The sequence below is a fragment of the Haemaphysalis longicornis genome, unplaced genomic scaffold, assembly GCF_048455015.1.
Source record: "Haemaphysalis longicornis isolate Haplotype H1 unplaced genomic scaffold, Haemaphysalis longicornis Haplotype H1 scaffold_6, whole genome shotgun sequence".
In the NCBI taxonomy this organism is placed as follows: domain Eukaryota; kingdom Metazoa; phylum Arthropoda; class Arachnida; order Ixodida; family Ixodidae; genus Haemaphysalis; species Haemaphysalis longicornis.
Window position 1 is genome coordinate 131,971,959 of NW_027526407.1, and position 22,319 is coordinate 131,994,277.

At 47.0% G+C, this 22,319-nt stretch overlaps 1 protein-coding gene across 1 annotated transcript; it reads left to right on the plus strand.

Moving 5' to 3' along the window:
* The first annotated feature begins 6,583 nt into the window (after window positions 1-6,583).
* Window positions 6,584-15,923, plus strand: LOC144143252 (uncharacterized). Its single transcript, XM_077675033.1, has 6 exons — window positions 6,584-6,597; window positions 7,245-7,425; window positions 8,024-8,027; window positions 9,758-9,925; window positions 10,902-11,070; window positions 15,848-15,923. Exons 1-6 carry the CDS (start codon window positions 6,584-6,586, stop codon window positions 15,921-15,923), a joined length of 612 nt encoding a protein of 203 aa, XP_077531159.1.
* The last annotated feature ends 6,396 nt before the right edge of the window (window positions 15,924-22,319 follow it).

Below are 22,319 nucleotides of genomic sequence, written 5' to 3' on the forward strand. Positions count from 1 at the left end.
TAGTTTCGTGTCAATTACGATAGAGATGGTACTAGCCAACGGTGAATTCAAGATTGCTTATGCGCGTATACCACAGGGAAAGTGGTTGGGAAAAGATTCGGAAAAGTAAATTGCGTTTTTTTAGTCCATTGAGCTCTTAAAAATAGGTCAAAAATGTGAGTACTGCTTTGCTTGCATTTTTTTGTTCAATTCATAAAAAATTAATGTTAACTGCGCAGTGTATTGGGTACCGCAGCGGTGGTTGATGAGAAGTGACTGTACGTCGACGGTGCTGGTCTGCAATGCCTCTCTAAACGACGTACTGCAGTACCGCCTGCGCTTTGTGAAAATCAAAGTGCAGTTTAATGCGGCAAGAAATATCCGTTTCTGCACGTGTCTTGGCCTCCAGAAGGCCTCTTCTTGCGTCACCACTGTTGCCAAATTTATTGCCCGCCAAAAAACATTGTTTGCCAGAAAACAATTTCAGTGTATTGACGCAATGGTTGCCCAAAAAACAAAAATATTCTACAGCGAGAAAAAATTCATCTGTGCGCCATCCATAATCTCTCTAAACGTACGCTTTCTTGACCAAGCGGTAAAAACCATGCCATCAGATGTCATGTACAGGACTCTCTCTCCACAGCGCACAAGAAAAAAACCGTGTCGCAACTAGAAAAAAATGTTCCTCAAATTGGGTCCTTCAACACGGGTGCTCCCACATCTGTACGCGATATTAACATGTGGCCCACATTTTTACTGACGGCTTCTCAATACCTCAAAGCAGTTCAACCCCCGTCTTTGGTTTGCATACCGGCCCACCTCTTTCCTACCACTCTGAACCAGAAACCTCATTAACGTATGCTGAAGTTCATTAAATAACCAAGCCATCCGCTACATTATCCGCCAGCGACAAGCAGAATGGACAATACTCACCGACCCGAAGACGGCGCTGCCAGTGGTCCTGCCAGCTGCGACCATTTTCAAACGCTTGTATACCGCAGCTTCTATGTACCTGCGACATGTAGCCTACATCGTTCATGCATTGTTTTATCACGGAATGAATACCAGCACATGAGGGCATTAATGCAGCAAAAACGTGGACGAGGCCGCTAGCAGCCGGCAAGAGGTGCGACGTGTAAGGAAATTTCTCTACAAATCCTCATGCTGCCACGGTAGCGAAGGATCTTAAATTACTCTGCGAAACCGCCATGAAGCTACCAGAGCAGATTCCACGTGAGCTAGAGGCATCTAAGGGGCGGTTGTGCGTCCAAGTACTACTCACCAAGTCCTACACACATCATCTTGGTAAAACCACAAGCTTGTTGTGTGACAATGCCCGATTTCTGAAAACCGCTTAGCGTATCTTGCTGCAATGACCTCCGTGCAGACAGAAAACATCTCACACCTACGATGAAGAGCCTCAACTACAGATCTATACCTCTGTAAACAAAACTGTAACCGTGGCGGTCTTACTAATCTCAGCGCAACGTTTTGGCTGCGTTTTTTAATATTTGCATAGGATTGGGTTAGGTATAACTTTATTGATGCTTGCAAAACGACGGTTTTTACGCGCCTTGGCGCGGGCCTGGTGGCGACCTAGGGTTTACTGTTACTCGGCACAGCGCCAACGCAACCCGTTGCCGGGTCGCCTTTTCTGTGTTTTTCCAGCGCAGTCCTGACCTGCTGGACCACCCAAAGTTGAACGTCATTGTCATTCCTGCGCAATGAGTTCCGGCGGATAAGTCCTTGACTTCGCTTCGTCTGCAAATTAGACACAGTCCCACAGAATGTGCCAATGTTTTGCCAGACACACTTTAGATACTTTGCACCGACCACTCAAATAGTGTCCTAGGTGTAACACTTGCAGCGTTGCCGCCGCGGGGATGGATACGGTTTTGAGCTGCCGTAGCAACACGGCCTCCTCCCGGCTCAATCCTGGCTCGGCCGTGCCATTACCTGACTAGCGAAGCGGTGGCCTTGGTGATTCGGGTGTAGCTTTATGGACTGTCTTTGCTCTCGAAATACCACAGACGGTCGGTCTCGGGGTAGCGGAAGGTAAGTGCACGCGCCTTCGAGTGAGCGGTCTCGTTGTGGTTGGACGTAGTTGCGCACTCAATCATGTGCCCCGGGAAACACTTGAGGCGGATTTCTCTTTCTTAAAGCTCGTTATTTCCAATTATGGCGGCCACCTGGGCACACACTCGACACTTCGCGAAGTTGCGCATGGCGCTTTTTGAGTCTCTAAGCACGGTGTGACATTCAGCCTCGGAGATCGCCGGAACTATGGCTACCTCCTCGACGTCCGTGTCGGAGCACCCGTAGTAGCCTTGACGGCCACCGCGACGAAGCCTTCTCTTTGGTACTCCGCCACGATGATGTAACATGCCTGCTCATCCTTAGCGTTTTGTTCGATGAGGTTCTTGGCCTGCGCTGCTCTTCGCTCTTTGTTGCATTCTAGGTGCACGTTTTTGGTGATAGGGTCCACTCGTATGTGCGCACGTGTATCTTAACCGATGTCGCTCCGCTTCCCGTCCGGTGCTCGGGGATTCTAAGCCAGGACCTTGAGTATCTGGCATCCTGTTTTGATTGCTGAGAGGCGCTCTAGCTGTGCATTCAGCTGGACCCCTTCGATCTCTTTGAAGGGATTGTACACGCACGCGGAGTTGAAGTTCTGGTGGTCTCCGTGAGGCCGAGTGCCATCTTGCAAGGCTTCCGTATTAGACCATTGACCTTGTTGCGTTTCGTTACCAAGCAGTTGGGGTAGGCAGTAACGTACATTATATGACTTATTGACAAAAGAGTGGACGAGGCGCACCACTGTCTCCTCGTTCATACCAACTCTACGAGTGGAGACTCGGTGTAAGATGCGGATTGCCTCCACTGGCTTGCCGCTGAGCGTGGCTCGGGTTTCGCCGTTGCCGCTGTTCTGGCCGATTAGAAAACTCAAGAGCCGGTTTCCTGCCACCTCGAGAATTCGCTGTGCCGACGCGGTGACTATCTTGATGCAGTAGCAGTCTTTTTTGAGGATGTCGCCCTTGCGTCTCGGTGATATCACTAGAAACTCGGGCTTACTTGACGAACAGACCAAGCCCGTGCCCGTGAGGTGCTGATCGATAGCGGTGACCACCGCCTGCAGCTGGTCCTCGATATAACCGTCGCTACCACCGGGGACCCACAGGGTGGTGCTCTCGGCGTAGATTTGCCTCTGTCAACAAATTCGTCTCTCTCAGCGCATCCACCACTCCGATCATTGCGAGGTGCAACAGCAGTGGCGCGACAACCGACCCCAGCCTGTTCCAGTACTACCAAGCTTCTCCTCGAACTTGAGGTCCCCGGTTGGAGTTCAACCACTCGATCTGTGAGGAAGTCCCCGACGTTATTGTAGCTGGCTTCGCCCATATTTAGTTTGGAGACTTGCGCCAGTATTGCCAAGTGTTTCACCTTATCAAAGGCGCTTTCGAGGTCCAAGCCAGGGATTTTTCAGTTGTCTTGCGTGCTTCCCTTGTCGATACTTTCTTTCTTGATCTGTAGCATGTCGCCTTGCGTGTTTTATTGAGGTTGTCCTGCCATGGCTTCGCGATAACGTGATCTCGCACCTTGGCTACGCATGGTGTGTGCAAGATGGGGCGGAGGTTGTTAGTGTCCGCCTGCTTGCCCGGTTTTGTGATCAGGATAGTCTTGGCATACTTTTACTGGTGCAGTGGCTTACCCGAGCGCCAGCAGTCGTTGTTATGCCGGGTTAAATCCTCGATAGACGCGTCATCGAGGTTCCGCAGGACCTTGTAACGAGGGCCGGACCGCTGACGAGCGGGTGTTGAGCTCGTGCAGCGTGGTTCGCACTTTAGCCACTGTGATGTCCTGGTCGAGCCAAGCGTGGGGCAAACCTCCGTACGGTGAGTGGTATTCCGTTGGAATAGGGGGCATAGGTTTGTCTTCCAACTTCTTTGTCCTTACTTCTGTGCCATCGTATTCATAACCCTGGTGGTCCGGTCGCGCAGATGGGTCTGGGATTTGGTTTCATCGAGCAAGTGGCATATGAAATTCCACGTGCAGCCTCGGTGTAACTGCCATCCGCCTTCTTGCATACTTCGTTCTACTGTTGCTGGCACAAGACCTTATGATGTATTTCTATGCATCATTTATTTCGGCTACTTTCTTGTGTAACTACTGATTCATATTTTTGTTCTTCCAGTGCGCTTTGGTGGTATGCTTGGCCTCGATCGGGTGGACCACGCGGCTATCCATGGTGACAACCACCTAGTTCGATTCAATTGTCTTGGTTGTGAATTGCACAACTTCGCGGATCTCCGTGGTCTAAATGTCAATGTGTAAAAGTGTAACGTTCCTTGTTCTGATTCAGGCGGAAACCGTCGCAGTCCACCCATTTGTGTTGCGTGGTGTTACTCCGGAGCTGGCTGGGTAACCTGATTTCCAAAATGTAGTGGTCGCTGCCCAGGTCGACTCCCGTGTTCTTCCACGTGATCTTTCCCGAGGGATCGTTCTTGATAAAAGTAATATGTGGTGGTGCACCTTGCGCTACGGAGTTGCCGATCCTGGTGGGGTTAGCTTCGTCCGTGGTGAGGGCGCAGTTATTGTCTAGGGCACCTAGAACATAACTCTTCCCTTGATCGAGTCGCGGACGTATCCCCATGCTATGTGCGGCTCGTTGACGTCCCCGACGATCACGAGCATGCTGCTTTTGGCACACGTGCTTGCTAGATGAAAGCGAACAAAATTTCTGAAGTGGGTGCCTGGGGTTACTGTAGATGACACAATATTTCATTCGTAGAAATGATCTAGGAACACATATCCTAATCCTGTGATACCTTCTGCACATATGGGTCACAGAGAAAAAGCTTTTTGTCAACGTAATTACCAATTTCCTGTTTCGTTATCCTTCGATCTTTATAGCCGTTAAGGCCTTTAATATACCTCCCTATCCTCGAAGAGTAGCATGTGCGTGCAAAATGCCGAAAGACCGCTCTGCGTAATTGTAATTAAGAGCTTCCTCTTACTATGTCCCACTCTGCCAATGCTGGAACAATATTGCAATTATTCAACTTTCTTTCGCAGCTTTCAGTGGCGTCGAAGGGTAAGATTGTGTCCCGTTTTCATGCAGGTTTTCAGAATACGCTTGAACTTTAACGTAAGATGCGTGATATAGAACAGTTGTGAAAAAAGCTTCAAAATGCTAACTTGATGACGAAAATACAAAAAACGTCCTCTCTCATGTAATTATAAAAACAAACCTTATTAGACATAGTCGCAGAAACACTATACCACAAATATTATGAACAGAATTTTTGAGTTACATCTTTGGACTGATTACCTACTAATGTGAGCATAAAAGTCATTTAGTAGATTACCGCAAATAAACATTTTGTTACCACAAAAAAGGCACAAGCATACCAACATCACAAAAAGTTCAAATAAGCGAAGAGCCAAATTTGAAATAGACAAAAATTGCTCGTACTGCATGTTAAACACCTCCTATAATGTTTTAAAGTCATGTGAAGATTTATATTTTCGGTATCTAAACTGCTCAATATACGCACTAAGCTTTTTTTTATTATTATATCTCCGTCATAAATTTGTAAATATCCAGGGGTCAGAATGACGTGTGCTTTGGCATGCGACATTCCCTTGTCTTTATCCATATTCTGAATAAAATCATTAGCAGAGTGACTGTCCTGTTTGAACAACTCCAAATGTTTGGACATACCACTTTGTGGGTGGAATATCACTGCATTTTTGCATACGTCTTGTGTAAAACAGTCCATCTGTACTTTTTACATGGCTCCTCAAAACGATTTTGCAAAATGTTCCGTGTCTACATTAGATTTTTTATTAACTATACCAAGTGCATAAATAAGTGTAGAGTTGAACCGACAAAAACATTACAAGAGGGCAAGAAAACACAACGCCATTGATAAACGGATGTACAAGTGATGACAGCTTTTCGTAAAGAAGTCGAAATGGGCGTCCCACATCTAGGAAAAGGCTGCCCCGACTCCAGTTTCTACAAACATAACCGCCGTAAATGTTTGCAAGCGCCACTTTCCTGTGTTCTATATAAATTGAAACAACACTATTTGGTTCTTGAAGTTCATTCTAAGGCAATTTTTCTTCGTCCATCCGTAAGTTCAATAAACTACTATCACTGGAACCTTTGAGTCATCGTTTATTTATGAGGGTATAAAAATACTGGTTACGGGGATTTAATTTTTAAATTCAACGAATAGACCAATACAGCAAATGCCGTTCACCTACATAATAAAGGACACACTTTGTGCAATCTGAAGCAGACTATAGAAAGTAATCTGTGGCTGCACTTTGAGTAGAATGTTTCAAAGCAGCGCTATTTGAAAGCAGTGCTGGCTTTCCACCAAATGGTATGACGTTTTACCTTTCTGATCAGCATCGCTAGGCTGACAAGATCAACACACTTCAAAGAGTCAGCATAAAGGCCAAGACTAACGTTAAACCTCCTACTTAGGTAGAAGTATGTGCTTTTTTGGAAAGAATGCCATCAAACTATATATTTCTCCAAAAACTGTTAGTTTTGATCAAGTACGATTCTAATGCTTCGGAAAAGTTGGGAACGATGTACTTGAGAAGGTAGTACTTTATGTATATTGTTACATTTTTTGTATCACGCTTATTCAAGCGCCATGCAGTCCATTAGGAAATACTGCCTCATGCTAACATAAACAAATATATGCATTAAACAAGAATAAATAAGGGCCACAACGTGTTTCTTTGGAATATTACAAATATCACTGATATCTTTGACACTACCTTTTTCTGAAGCGAGATATTTATGTATGAGATCTGTTTCGCTACTTTAATTCATTTACATCGAGTAAGAAAAAGTTAGTCATAAGTTTTTTAAATGGTTAATAGCGCCGGTTCCACCAAAATAAAGCATTTTTGAAAAGCGACCGCAGAAAAGTTTTCGTTCACTCTGTGTCTTTCGTCTTTATTTGTGATACCTTTCAGGTTTTATTTTGTAGTTCAGCATCGAATTTATTTTGCACCTGTTGTATCTGTGACGTCACGCCAGCCGAAGCCGCCGTAATCACCACTGCTTCTTCTTCTTCCCTCCCTCTTATCTCTCTCGCACAACGCTACACTATCCGCGCTATCGCAATAAACGCTTTGTTTTGACCCAGTCACAGCCCCGGCGTGTTCGTTTGAGGGGCGACGAGGATGGGATGAGAGCGGGGCGTTAACTCAGTCCACCATGACCGCTGCCCCCACGAGAGGATACGCAGCCCGCCGCAGTTCGATGAGACGAGCGACAAGTGGCCGGCGTACCAGGTTCGGCTGGAAGCCTTCTTTGAGGGAAATGGCATCACGGAAGACAAAAAGAAGCTGGCCCTGCTGGTGACTGCACGGTCCACCCACACCGTCGACGTACTAAGCGGACGCTGTGCTCCAGATAAGGTGAATGAACTTTCGTTCCGACAATTGCTAGCTTTGCCTAAGTAGCCCTTTTCGCTGCAACTGAACGAGTTGGTACAGTCCTATAGGTTCTTCACCCGCAACCAGCTGCCTGGCGATCCGGTCAAGGATTATTTCGGTGGCGATTCGACAGAAAACGGACACCTGCAATTTTGGTACATCGTTGCATAGAATGCTACGAGATCGCATCGTGTGTGGACTGCGAAGCGCAGGAGTGCGTCAGCAGCTACTCGCGAAACCACATCTGACGACAAGCGAAGCGGAAGAAGTTGTGATACCCGCCGAAATGGCGGAAACCAGCACGCTAGAGATAATAAGCCCCGCCGCTGAGGGAGCTGTGCATGCGCTGGGCAGCCAGTCCTATCGCCAAAAAAGCCGGCCACAGATTGCGTGCTACCGCTACGGACCAAGATGACACAGACCCCAGAATTGCCGCTTCCGAGCCGCGTCATGATTCAAGTGTAAAAAACAAGGTCATATCACCCGAACCTGTTGCTGCCGTGACAGTGGTTTCAGGGTGGTGCCACCACTGCGCGAAGTACACGCGTTGTCGTCGCGGGAGAAGACACGGGCACCGAAGGCATGTTCGCGCTGGAGGCACCGAACCGTCATATCAGCCACATCGGCATTACGCAACCCATTGTGTGCCCCTTGGATTGTGCTGGGGTGACAGTTGACATGCAGGTCGACACAGGCTCACCGGTTTCGGTCATCACGTTGCCCACATATGAACCGAACAAAGCAGTGTGGCCCAAGCTGTGTGGTTCGCCATTGAAACTGACCTGCTTCCTGGAACGGCTTCCAGTGCGGGGACAACTGAAACTCAAGGTTTCGTGCGGAAACAGGTCGATACATGGATCTTTCCAAGTCCTTGGTTGGTCTGGCCCCAACCTCTACGAACGTGACCTGATTCAAGAGTTCCACATGCTCGACGCACCAGTCATGAACGCGAACACGCCAGGTGAGCAACTGCCGTTAGTCGGTGCTGACGACATTAACGTGGAATGGTGGCTAGCAGAATTCGCTTATGTGTTCGCGCCAGGTTTAGGGCTCATAAAAGGGCCTCCGGTACACTTTGAGACACGAGTAATTGTGGTGCCGAAATTTCGGAAAGCACGCGAAGTTCCCTAAGTTTTTCGTCCATAGGTCTACGCTGAACTGGACCGCTTTTCGGCGGCGGGTGTTATTGTCCCGGTGCCTCATTTGGAGTGGGCCGCACCCGTGGTACTGGTGTTGAAAAAGAATGGCTGCATCCGCCTTTGTGGCGACTTTAAACTAACGGTACACAAAGCCTGTCACACTGAGCAATATCCTTTATTACGGGTGGAGGATATCCTGGCAACAATAAATGGCGGTGAAGTTTTTACCACAATAGACTTGCGGGAGGCGTGCAACCAGCTTCCGTTGGATGAGGAAGCCATGCCACTCACGACCATAAACACGCATAAGGAACTGTTCTGCTTCACTAGCCTGCCTTTTGGAGTGGTGTCCGCGCCGGCCATCTTTCAACGTCGTATGGAGATCATTTTGCCTTGCCTTCCGGGTGTTCAGGTCTTCCTAGATGACGTCATCGTGGGAAAGAAGCGCAATGACTGCACAACACTTCGAGTAGTATTGAAGCGTTTCCAGGACTATGGCGTGCGCTGGAACGCACACAAGTGCAAGTTCCGCCAACCAGAGGTAGATTTTTTGGGACATCAAATCAGCGCTCGAGGTCTTCAACCAAAGACGGAGAACATACACGCCATCCTGGAGGTTCAGGCACCGCGGAATCCCGCAGAAGTAAGGTCCTACCTTGGCATGATCACGTACAACCACAAGTTTCTCACCAACGCATCGACCGCCATGGCGCCCTTAATCAGCTACTCCGAAGAAAGCATAGTGGGAGTGGGGTACCACTCAACCACAAGCGTTCAGCAAGGTGAAAGACCTCCAGTCCGCAGATTTTCTGGCGTATTTTGACCCACACAGGCCGCTAGTCCTGAAATGATATGCCTCCCCGCACGGAATCGCCGCAGTGCTTATACACGATGTCGAGGGTGGCGTGCTTCGGCCCATGGGGTTCCGTTCTCGAGTATTCACGGAAGCCGAGAAAAAATACTCGCAACCTTTTATTGCTGAAGCCTTGGCACTGAATTACTAAATTACTGAAGCTCAAAAAACTGAAATTACTGAAGCTTAAAAACTGAAATTACTGAAGCCTTGGCACTTGTGTTTGGTGCATTGAAATTTCTACAATACTTTCGGGGACATACTCGCACATTGATGACGGACCATAAGCCACTTGTGGGACTTTTTCATACAGACAGGCCAGTACCCGTGATGGCCGCTGTGCACATGCAGCGATGGGCCCTGCTGCTCAGCGCATACGATTACGTCATCACACACCAACCCGGGAAAGACAACATTCCAGCATATGCCCTCAGCATGCTCCTCACGTCATCATCTTCCCAGCCAGAGACGCACGAAGAAACTGCGGACGGTGAGTATGTCCTGCTCACGAAACCCTCAATGATGGTGATATGCCCCCGAAGCAACGGGGCACCCTCACGGAGCGGGATGACGATTTAGCAAAGGCTAAAAAATGGGTGCAGGAGAGGTGGCCAACAAGTGTGGAGCCCTAGGACCAGCACTTGATGCCGTAGTTCAACCGGAAGGCTGAGATAACGGGGAGTTACGGGCTTTTCTACTGGGGCCAACGAGTGATCATCCTTAAGAGTGCCCGATCAGTGATGTTACGTCTGCTGCATGATACTCATCAAGGAATTTGCTAAATGAAGCGGCTAGGGTGCTCCTTGATGTGGTACGCCCGGATCGATAGTGACATTAAGCACATTGTTAAGTCCTGCCCCAGTTGCATCGAAGCTGCCCCTATGCCCCCAAGAAACCCCCGGTTGCATGGCTGGAGACGGATGAGCGCTGGTCGAGCCTGCATATCGATTTTGGAGGGCCCATCTATAGTCACATGCTACTGATTGCGGTGGATTCACACAGTAAGTGGATAGAGGCGATACCCAAGAAGAGTTCACCACGCACTCAAAAATAAATGCTCTGCGAACCTTGTTTAGTACATTCGGGTTGCCCCCGAGGCTGGTATCCGATAATGACCCACAGTTTACGAGTTAGGAATTTTGCAATTTTATGAAGCTGAATAACATGGCACACCTTCGAACAGCACCGTATCACCCTATTCTAATGAGCTGGCGGAGAGGGTTGTTCGTACTCTCACGTTTTCATTGAAGAAGAATGTGCAGGGGTCACTAAATACCCGCCTGGCAAGGATTCTGCACAGGTACCGCAGGACGCCGCAGGCCGGGGGCAAGACACCGGGCTACAATGTTCGCTACAATCTTCGCTACAATGGGCTACAATCTTCGCTCCAGCCTGGACAACGCAGTGTCCGTTCCACCCTCGCCAGCTCACCGTCCCTCCCTCGATGTGTGGCAGCTCGGTCTGAGTGAGGCACTTCGGGCGAGGCGAGCCGTGGACTCCAGCCAGCATTACATCGATAGACGGATCCCGCCAAGTGGATGCCGACGGTCCGGAGGGAAAACCCATTCGGCGCCAGAGCGATCATGTGAAGCCACGGCAGTTGGAGCATGACCAGGGAGAAGACCGTGACTCCGGGTGCCAGGAAACTGCCGGCGGACCGCTAGCTGGAGGAACACCGAGACGAGTGCCAACGAGCAACGAGATCGCCGGGAGAACCTCAACTATGGTTTTGCGTCGGTCGAGCCGGCAACGCAAACCGCCAGAACGTTACTCGCAACGCAAACCGCCAGACCGTTACTCACCGTAGGGGGAGCGAAATGATGTATCTGTGACGTCACGCCAGCCGAAGCCGCCGTTATCACCACTGCTCCTTCTCCTTCTCTCCCTCATAACCCCTCTCGCGCAACGCTACATTAACCCGCGCTATCGCAATGAGCGCTTTGTCTTGGCCCAGCAACTGCCCCGGCGTGTTCTTTCAGCACCAATCTACATTCATCTGTCCTGCTGAAGGACAAAGAAAAAACATTTCTATATTCACGTTTGTTTACTTGTTCATATAGACGGGTAAAATAGGCTTTATGTTCTAGCAATAATTTTCGATCTTAGGTTTTATTAACGGCTGCAAGAAGTTTTTTTTTACTCAAATTCTCCTCGGAAGCTCTGCATGTACCCAGCGTTTAAGAATTTTTTCATTCTGGGTTTTATCTACTACCAAAAACTCTCTTGACAAATTGGCATCAGTATTCTCGCAAGCGTGCCTTAAAGGAGCCATGAAGAGAAAACACAAGTTTGGTTCATTCAAAAGATTGTCTTGTTAGAATCATACTGACATCACTTTTAACGTAAACTTCGCTCAAATAAGCTACATAATTAGGGACAAACATAAATGGGACACACAGTGGAAGTTACGAAAGCACATGTAAACATAAAAGTACTGATGCGTTCTGCTGTTCGTACTGCGCACAGCATGCTTTGGTTTAGCTGTACAGCACTACGGGGCTTGGGGTTGTCTCAGACGACACTGGCCGATTGACGCAAGCAACGGTGTCTTACGTGACCCCATTTGTAGAGCGAGCACTGTTTCAGGAAACGAATATTTTCTCCCAGAACAAAAACAAGCCAGGTTTAAATGGGCGCAAAAACAAACCAAACGCTTGCCACGGTAGGGTGGCGCCATCTAGGTTACGGACCGTAAAGAAACGCGGGAACAAACCAACACTGCTACAGGGTGGAGACAACCTTTGAACGGTCCCGTGCCGCTGCAATTGGGCCAACCGGCTCAACGCGTTATTCTTTTCGTTTCCCACGAGACCTAGCAACGCGAAACAGACAATATGATTCAAACTTCTTCAGTAAACCGCGTTGCGGCGATAATTTTAGCGCGGTTTTGACACAGTGACTTGCTTCGGCGGCGAGCTAGCAACCGAAAATGGCGGCGCCAGCGTATACGTGTCTCTACCCTGTACGGCGGATGCGTGAATGAAGGTACTCTAGTCTGCACAGCGGTCGGTTCCTGTGATGTCACTTGGGACCACGAAAACGCACGATTGAGCGGGAAAATCAAACTTTTAACCTAAATTGTTTAATTTCTCAGTGAATAAAACACCGTTTGTATCCGGACAAGCGCTGGGGGCACTATAAAACACGAAATCTTTCGAATAAAACCAACGCATTTTCTCTTCATTTCTCCTTTAGGCAACGCTTGCATTTTTGATCAAGCGGAATCGATCTCACGCGGAGTGCGGAACTTTATGCTATCATTCCAAAAGGTTTCCTTGTGCTATGTGTTTTGCAGATTATATAGGGGGTGACTTAGAATGCATAGAAATATACGAACTGATCGTTTCAACATGAAGTCTTTGCACCTAATTTTATTTGACATGTGCCAATATTGACAAGTCAACCAATAATACAGCTCCTCTAAAAGTACTATTCCTATATTTTTAATCGTGAGCGAATGTTTATCCAATTGAAAATAACTGAAATACTAGAAGAGCACTTTTTTATATCTTTATCAAAGTTGTACTTCAGAATGTAGGCCATGAACACCTAAAGCTGACCGTAACATTATTTGGGCCTTCAGCATGTATGACCAGTTGCTTATTCAGCCCGTTAAACTGTCGCACCAAGACTACACTACTGTTGCTTCACATATATCTGTATTTCCTTTATCTTAAACCCCTTGTTAGCTTGGAACAGCAGCACTCATGCTTTGCTTGCGATTTTCTAAAATAAATATTGGCCTCTTGTCTATTGAAGTTTCTTTCTGTTCAGCCACCATGCGTCCGCAAGAGCTTGTCGACCTAACCACCTAAAAATGCGTGCTGTTTTATGTCTTTCGCATGGAAGGTGGTTAAGCATCTGTACATCACTTTTTGCAAACGCTGGAAGTTTTGTTATTTCGAGTAGATGCATTTATCACATCCAGTAGATGTTTTTCTTCCTTCATGGAAGGCTGTGAAAATAGAGGTTGATGAATTGGTTCCCCCAAAAGGCTTACGAAGTGCTTTTTTGCTAGGGCTACTTCACTGTGTTGTACCTAAAAATTTTCTGACGTCTTTTTCAGTTCGTTGACATCACAGTCATTCTCCTGTGTGCCCGAAAGCAAGTTGCATACCTGCAACTAATACCTGCCCATAATACCCATAATACCTGCAGTTGATCCTTCATGCTATCAACGTGTTTTTTTTCAGCGCAGCGCCCTATTGAGCTTGTTGTGATTTTCCTTTATCCAGATCTTGGAAATTGGAGGCGCACTCACGCCTGTCAAAATTACCACCTGAGAGACAACTTGCGGCCACGTGCCCTGTGGCGATTAATAAAAGTGAGGAGGTCGCCATATCCCGCGAAAGGGTTCAGGTTCGACTACCGAAGCTGGAGATACAGCCTTTCGATGGAGAATTCATTCAGTTGTATTCGTTTTGGGACCTGTACGAGTCGACAATACACAAGAACTCATTGCTAGCCGACTTTGATAAACTCAAATATTTGCGGAGATATTTTAAGGGGGTAGCGACAAACGTCATGAGCGGCTTACCAACAACCAACGAAAGCTACCTCATAGCCATCGAACTGCTTCAGCGTTCTGGAAACGGAACCCTGTTAATCAATGAACATAGGAGGAAATTGCTCAACCTACCTAAAGTGACCTCCTCCGGCGACTTGAATGGCCTCCAGACGCCTCACGGGAGGATACAGACTCACGTTAGATGGCTGGAGAATTATGGTGTACCCCTAAAGTCCTACGGTGTAATGTTAAAGACGGCGGTATTGCAGAAGATGCCCATTGAACTCGTGCTCAAGTTCAAACAGCTAACGTTAACGAAATGTCATCGCGAGGAACACGAGTAGAACGCCCGGACGATGTCTCAACGCTACTTGACCTATTGAACCTTGAAGTGCGAAGTCGGGAGATGACTTCGTTGATGGCTGGATCAGACAAATAAAACCATAATAAATAAAAAATGAAAATAAAACCACCCAATAACGAAGTCAAGGACAACATTCAAGGTCCCACCTTCCCGCTAATGGTCAAGATATACCATCATGAAAGTTGTTTTGTGAGTCCAAGGGCCACGCAACAGGTGATTGCCGGACTCGATTTTCGTAAGATGAAATAAAAGGAAAATTGCGAAAAAATGGATGCTGCTTTCACTGCGCCAGGCTATTCCACCGTGCCAAGGATTGCAAGAATGCAAGAAAGCTTTCGTGTCGGAATTGCAAAGGGCGTCATATTAATTCCATGTGCGATCTAACACGGAAACGCCCAACAACAGAAGAGCTGTCGAGTGTGTCCAGCTCTGCAGCGGAATCAGAGACGTCCCAGAAAACGCTTTTTGTGTAGAAAGCGAAAGAAGAGGCGATTTTGTCTCGCCAAACATTGAATCGTAAGCCGTGACAACTGTGCACGTGACAACAGAACAGTGCGTATCCATGCCGAAAGCCTTACGGAGCACGACCACCTTAAACTGCAAGATAACAGAAAACATCCCGAGGAAGATTACAAGGACCCAACAGCCTTCACTGCAACCACTATTAAAGGAAGTGAACGTAACATTGTGGAATTTTGCGAAGGCCCAAACTGTCATAAGCCCGGGCACAATAAAGAAATCTACAACCTCAGCGATTTAGAACGCAGCGAACATATTGACAATACACGTGATGAAAGTGCGCTTACATTAACCATCTGCATAACAAATATCTGAGCGAAGTTGTTACCACCAAACCAAAGGAACAGAGAATATCCGAATTGTAATAGGTCCAGCGAACGCAAGTGGACGCGTTTCCAGCGGCGGTCAGCGGAACGGTTTTGTCGCTGCAACGTTTTGGCGTCTACTTCGACGAGAAAGGAATACTGAGGGTAGGACGGATTTTACAGCTCAAGACATCCCCAGTGCGTATCCGTGCCGAACTGAAAGAGGTTTTTCTGGCCCTTTGCAAACTGCTTCCGTCGATAGTTCATGCTCAGCTTAAGCGCTTGAGGCTTCGTAAAAAGAAACCATTTGTGCGGGATAGAAACATCGAGGGCATGGACTGTGAAGTCGATGAAACAGATTGCGTAAGAGTGAACACCTGCAGAAGTGGCCCGCCACCCATATGACTCCAAGAAAATTTGACGAAAGGGAAAATTGACGAATGGCTCAACTTTTTCTGGAAGAGATGGAAAAGTTTGTTTACGTCAAGTGCGCACGCCTACCGAAACTATTTCTGGCCGACCGATTTAGCTATGGCATTCTGCAAATTGGCAAAGAGCTCATTCCAGATAGAAACATTTATTCAACCAGATTCGCAGTAGTTCGCCGGCCCGGAGCTTGTTACAAAATGTGATCTGTTTGGAAGGAAGACGAGGCAGAAGGAATAAGCCCAGCAGCAGAAGCACGGGCAGTGAGGCTCGTGACATCTTTCTTTTCAGCCGCTCGAAGGTCATAATAAACCGCTGCTCCTTTAACCGCGTCTGCTTCCTGGTCTTCAACAACGAGGATGGCTAAGACCCCAGGTCCTGCTAGGCAAATTTTTATGCTAGTTTGTTTGCATGCGATTGCGGGGATTGAGTATGTTACATGTTCACTAATCGGAGGTGTGGGGCGTGGTTATTGTAGGTGGTTGAAAAGTGGTTGGGGTAGCTGAATGTTAGGAAGCAGAATAGATGAATTTCTGACATACCTTCGGCAATACCACTGTAGTATCACGGTTATCTTTATCATCGTGGCAGGAATATCTTCTAGGTAGTTCTTGAATTGAGTCGGGCGGAGGTAAGTGGCTAGTGTTTCGATGCATCAGGTCAGTTGTCTGTGGCGCATGGCTTTCAAGAGGGCGAAACTTGGCAGTGTCCTCTAGGCGAGCTGCACGTCCCATTTCTATGTGAAATTGAATAATTGAGAGCAGTGGCGAGAGTTCCAGGTCAAATTTGGTTGGGAACGTGGGAATATGTTTGCTTGCGGTACGGTAGTGTTAAGTCGATTGCTTGGGTCTGGAAGACTGTATCTGGGGTAGGGGTGTTGGTTGTGTTTTCTCCCTAAGTGCCTTCTTGACTTCGTGACTCGGTTTTTTCAAATTTCCCGCATAGGTACTTTGCGCATGGAAGCCAATGGTGCAAGGATGCTGACATTGACTGATTCTCCGGACTTCTCCGGACATCGGTCGTTGTCGAACTTGTTTCGAGTTTCTGTTGCGTATGGTTATGTGAGTCTAGCTGGCATGCTCTGCTGAGTGCGCCGCTCCACCCGCCCGTAAAGGCTCTGAGTGCGTCCTTTCCCTGCGCATTGCAGGGTGTTTCGATGCGATGGGACATTGCCGGCTCACTGTTATGTGTCCAATTCCTTTTCATGCAGCTCTCTGGACTGTACAAAACCATTCCTGTGATTTAAAGAAACGCTCTATACCCGTAATAGCGAACGGTTTTTTTCGCGGCATGCGAGACAATAAACTCCGAACGCTGTGGAGGTTGCTGCGGCGGAGGGGCCGGAACGTTTCACTCATAAAGCGCACTGTATCTGGCGCGGCTAATTTACAGACTGTTCCTCGCGCGGAGGTGCCAGCTCGCGAGCACGCGCGTTGGTGGTACGGCTTTGTCATCTGCTTTAGCGACGATTGTTTTGGGACTGTTTTTGTGCAGCTTCCCGTCCACTGCGCGCTTTCCTCGCAACGGCTTGGTTACCTTGTTCGACAGCGCTTCCTGCGTAACGCGTACCCGACGGAATTAGGTGATCGTACGGCACAGATACATTAAGGGTTATTTTCCAGGGCGGGAAAACAAAATGTATACACAACATACAGACATCTGGCCGCTAGGGAAAGGCTGCCTTTTGCGCTCTGCTTGCCACGAATGGGACTGCCTTTTTGAAATTAGTGAATACCAATTCGGTTGTGTTCGAAAAGGTATTACAAAATGCAAAAGGAGCTCTGTTTTGAATATTAGCAATTTTAAAAGTTCTTTCAACCTTCCCGCAATTCTCAAAGTTACGAAACTCACTAGTTTTATTTGCTATAAAAATACCTTAACTCACATGACGAATTGGTTCGGTGTGTGCCCTCGTGTCGCTTGGTGGTTTAGTCCCGACCTAGCACATAAGGATGGTTAGGTTCCGCTGCATCACCCTTCGAAAAACGCTCCTGTCTGTTTTCTTTCTGCCAATGCACGGCCGAGATACAGCGGCGGCACCCGCCACTCAAGCCCAGCCGTGGCTTGAGAATCTGTGACTACACTCTTTAAAGACTCTATTTTGTGAATTCAAGTGACGTCGCATGAGCAACTCTTGTGGGCGTCGTTCAAAGCGTTGCTTTCCAGTCACCTCCAAAGTGTGGATTGGAGGCCATTTTTTAAGTGCAATGCACTTCTTAAGCGACCCTGAACCTGCGTCCACCGGCGATGTCCGCATCACATACCCACGTAGGGGGATTGGCCAGGAATCTCCTCGTCTTCCTTGGCAACGGGGGAGATGGGCACGCGCTGCCTGGCCGCTGACATGGCACATACCCACGTGGGGGATTGGCGAGGAATCGGGCGTGAGAAGGGCTAATGCACCCGCTTAAAGGAGTACTGATACGAAATTTCAAAGCTGAGATCCGCTCTAGCAATCAAGTACAACGACAACACAAATAGGTATCTGTGAATAAATGCATCTTTCTTTCTTTGTAGTTGTGTGTGTGTGTGTGTGTGATCTCTCTTTCGCGAACATTACCGAACCGCGCAAATTCAACTCGTGCATTCGCACTTTCACATTCCTCCCCTCGGGGAAATGCGGGGAATTTTTTGCATTGCTTCTGCCGCATTTGCTAGATATGGTGCGGTGGGGACAGTATTTTTCCATTTGACAAATGCGATTGCAGTTACAGCACACCACGTGTTTTGGGGAATTTTCAGCCACTTGTTTTATTGCCATATAATCGTTTACTACCTTTGGGAGTGATAGAAGATCAAACATGAGCACCGCCTTTTTTTGTTGCCGATTCGCTGCACATTCATGACTTTTGCCTATGTGGAGCGCTGCCATTTCCGGTTTTTTTTTCACTCAACTCATTGGGTTCGACATCGGTGGCTTCATGTGTCATGTTGGGATGGTGATACAAACATTTGATCTTGACAGGAATTGTTGTTACGTTGCCGTTTTGCCTTTCTTGTATTCTATTGTATTCAGCTATTAACTTAGCATTGTCGTTTTCATATACGGAGATCTCTATGGATTTGCCTGCTACATCATATATGTGTGGAGCTCTTTTTGTAGGTATTTTTATAATGCAGTGATGCTACGGAGATGTACGAATCAGTTAATGCTATCTATCCTACGCTGTATGAGCATCAGTACCGAACGATGCAGACTTATCAAGCCTGTCTTCGCGATTGTTGCTGCGTCGGGTGTTTCGTTCCGTTGCTTCTATGCAAGGGGTCACCGCCTGGTTTTTCAGTCGGCGTGGTATGCTCGCTTTGGAGATGATCGTCCAGTATAGGTTCATTTCTAAGGCCTGTTTGATATTTTAGAGGCGACGGCATCGTATTCACTCGCCTTGTCCCTTCATACGGCATTGTTGTTGTCCGTCCACACCCCTCCCTCATTCTCCTCGCCGTGCGAGCCGCGCCCTCCACCGCTCACCCCCTCTCCTCTCCGATAGCGAACACACTCTCGTGAGGTTAATTGGATTGGATTCGATTGGCTCGGGTTGGCTTGGATTGAATTGGATCGGATTGGATTGGATTTTGATTTGGATTGGATTGGATTAAAGTGGGTTGTGTTGGATTGTGTTGCGTCATAGCCGCGCCACGTTGCGTCATAGCCGCGGCAGGGGTTTCACGGCACGTTTCACGCGACGGGAGAATTAACCTAACGGAAACAACAACCGAACCCCCTATGTGTCGCATCTACACAGGGGTTCCCGCGGGGGGAGGTGGAAGTAATTTTTTTGTTCTAATGTGTGGTACTGGATTCTCTGGATGATGGGTTGCTGAAATATGGGGTGGTTGCTCGTGAACCAATTCGCAACTTTTCGAGGCTGTATTTAAGGCATAGGAAATAGAGGTTTGGGGGGCATTATAGCGGCGGCCTCTTGACACAGCTGCTGCAGCCCCAACATGACGTGCTTCAGTGGGAAAAGGTGCTTCAGCGGCGTTGTGGTGGTTAGGCTCACTTCACCCGAGATATCACTTCGCTCACAACAAGTTTCCCATTAGACCTACCAACGTGTGGCCTACAGCAGTGTGTAGCAGAGCACTTCACAAACACTTTGATGCATCTCGTGGGTCACTGGCGGTAGCAGGACCTGCACTCACTGAGATCGGCTCTTGGTGTATTTTGTGTCTTTATGTGGGCCCATTACGTGCCACAAGCCCATGCGCAAGCCTGGACAATGTTAGGGCTCTTCTCGAGAGGCATGATCACAGGCGCTTGATATTTTCTTTGTATTTTTTCTAATCATAAACGGCAAAACCGTATGTGCCCATAAGGTTGGGGTGTTTCGCTATTTGACAATTGGAAAATAATATTGAGACAATATTTTCACAAATATTAAACATTATTTTACACATTCCCTGACCACCATGGCAGCTTCTTTGTCCCGATAGCACCATCAGTCATCATTCCTACTTTTATGTTGAGAGTATGGCGAAGGAGGCATGGTAATGCAGCTGTTTTTAATGGTAATAAAACTATACGAATAATGCCTTAAGACGTTCTCCAATCTTCAGGTACATTTCTTATGCATTTTGGTCATTCTGGAACTGATTCCTAAAATATTTAAGCAACGCTACAATGGGTTACCATAGTAGTGTTGCGTAAATATTTTAGGAATCTGATCATCTAGGTGATTTTTGGTCGCTTCACAGCCTGTTGTGTGGCATTAGTTTTAGACTAGTGTTGCTTTTTATTACAAATTTTTGGTCCTTTTATAAACAATTAAACTCGCTCACAAGTACACAAAAAACTCCCTTAGCTGCATGTAAGCGGGCCTGCCGAGAAGTAAATCTCGACCGCATTTATTCGGATATTACTTCATCGTCATCATCATCATCATCGTCATCTTTATTTGAACATCAACAACTACAAGAGTTCTCGATGCTGGAGGCACAATCAAAAAGCCGTGGCTCAGCTTGACTGGCAGAGTACCCCGTATACATGGCAAAACACACAAGTAAGTAAAAAACACACAACCAAAAAAAATAGCAAACGCATGAGTCACATGAATGCGTGTAGATTTCGCACAACTATCCAAATTACACACAACTAAGTAAATTTTTCACAACAGTTCAAATAGGCGTACTATGTAGATACAGAGAAGTAAACCAGCACATTCACTTTAAATTTATACAAAAAATAAACAGTCAGCTACACTCAATCTGCGCGTAGGTTTGCGGGAAAAAAAGAAAAGAGGAAAACTGTTATGAACCTGGAATAGTTTAAACTGTTTTTAACTCTTCAAAGTACATTTCACTTCATATATATTTAATACAAACTTTCTAACAGCAAGAAAATTGCGATAAATACCCGTATTTTTTGTTTGAATCATAACAACATAATGCCCGGTTTCAGAGGTTCCTGCCCTTTCCGCCGACGTGTGAGTACTCATTACTTTTTCACACATTTAATAACCACCGACAAGTGCACATGTCTTATTATGAAAGAGAACACGCGATGCTCATCTCTCATAAAAATACCAGAATGGTTTTTTAAGTTCACAATCTCTTGAAGAATGGCATGACAATATAATATATAATAAGGCTTTAGCTGTATATTGGGTGCGATATCTGGCGCTATAAGTGAAGACATGGCCAGTATCTTTTTTAAGGCCAATGATAACACGGGTAAGAAAACCTGTGGGGGGATATGGGCGTAACCCGATTTAAAAAAAACTATAAAAATTTTTTTGTTGGATATTACTTCTCTAATATTTCAATACTGCTTCGCGATTGCGTTTTCGCTAGCGACGGTAGACTGAAACGGACCTATTATTATTCCCAGAACGTAAAATGCGAGGCATTGAATCAGATGTATTTTAGCCGGACTTTTTTCACTTCGGCAAAATGATTCATTGGGTTAGATACGTCTTAGCCTCATACCACGTTTGATGGAATGTGCTCCGTTCAACCTCTTCCTGCCCTAACTTCGTTCAGTCTGTTCGCGGATGCTATCCTAGAAGGGATGGTACTCGAGCGCCCTGCAAACCCATTTTTGTCCCGACCAAATCTCGTCTATGTTCCTGCCCTCGTATACAACGCCGTGGCGTGCCAGTGAAGACAAGCCCAAACGAGGCATGCGGAGACGAGCTGAAGATGGTTTCTCTAAATCTTTTTCGATATAGGTTTCAGAGAAACCTTGAAGAAGCGTCTCGAGTGATTGCTTAGATGATCATATTTATGTGAAGTGGAAAGAAATTGTTCTACGTTGCTAAAGAGCAGCTTGTACGTCGGTTGTTGTCGCGGGCCAATATCAGAATGGGACACAGCAAGCGCACTGTGCTAGCGTAGAAGAGGAGGCTGAGACGGTGACTGCGTCAATTACATCTCCAATATTAATTTCCGATTCTTTTTCTGTATGCCTTGCACTTTCTTCCCCTAAAGACACTCCCCTTCTGCGGACGTTTCGGTCACTTCTGCCACCTCACTTCACTGAAATTTACCTTCTTTGGGTTCCTGGTCATGCAGGGATCACATTCAACGAGACTGCCGACTCTCTAGCAAGGGTAGCTCTTTCTGGGCCTGTAGTAGACGTCGTAGAGCCGACACCTTTAATAACAGCAGCTAGGTGCCGTAGGATGCTGAAACTCCAAGTACAGCCACAATCGGTTTTATTATCATTAAGGGATTTCAATCATCTTAAATTCTCATGGAAACCTGAATGGTGCCCTTCACGCAACTTAGAGGCGGTTATTACAGCCTTAGGTTGTCGAGTACCCAA

What these genes read in the sequence shown, in the direction of transcription:
- LOC144143252 (XM_077675033.1), top strand. An exon ending in GCACGAAGAAACTGCGGACG is followed by an intron (nt 9,926 to 10,901) that starts GTGAGTATGTCC and finishes GCTCGGTCTGAG; the next exon opens with TGAGGCACTTCGGGCGAGGC. An exon ending in GGAGAAGACCGTGACTCCGG is followed by an intron (nt 11,071 to 15,847) that starts GTGCCAGGAAAC and finishes CTTTCTTTTCAG; the next exon opens with CCGCTCGAAGGTCATAATAA.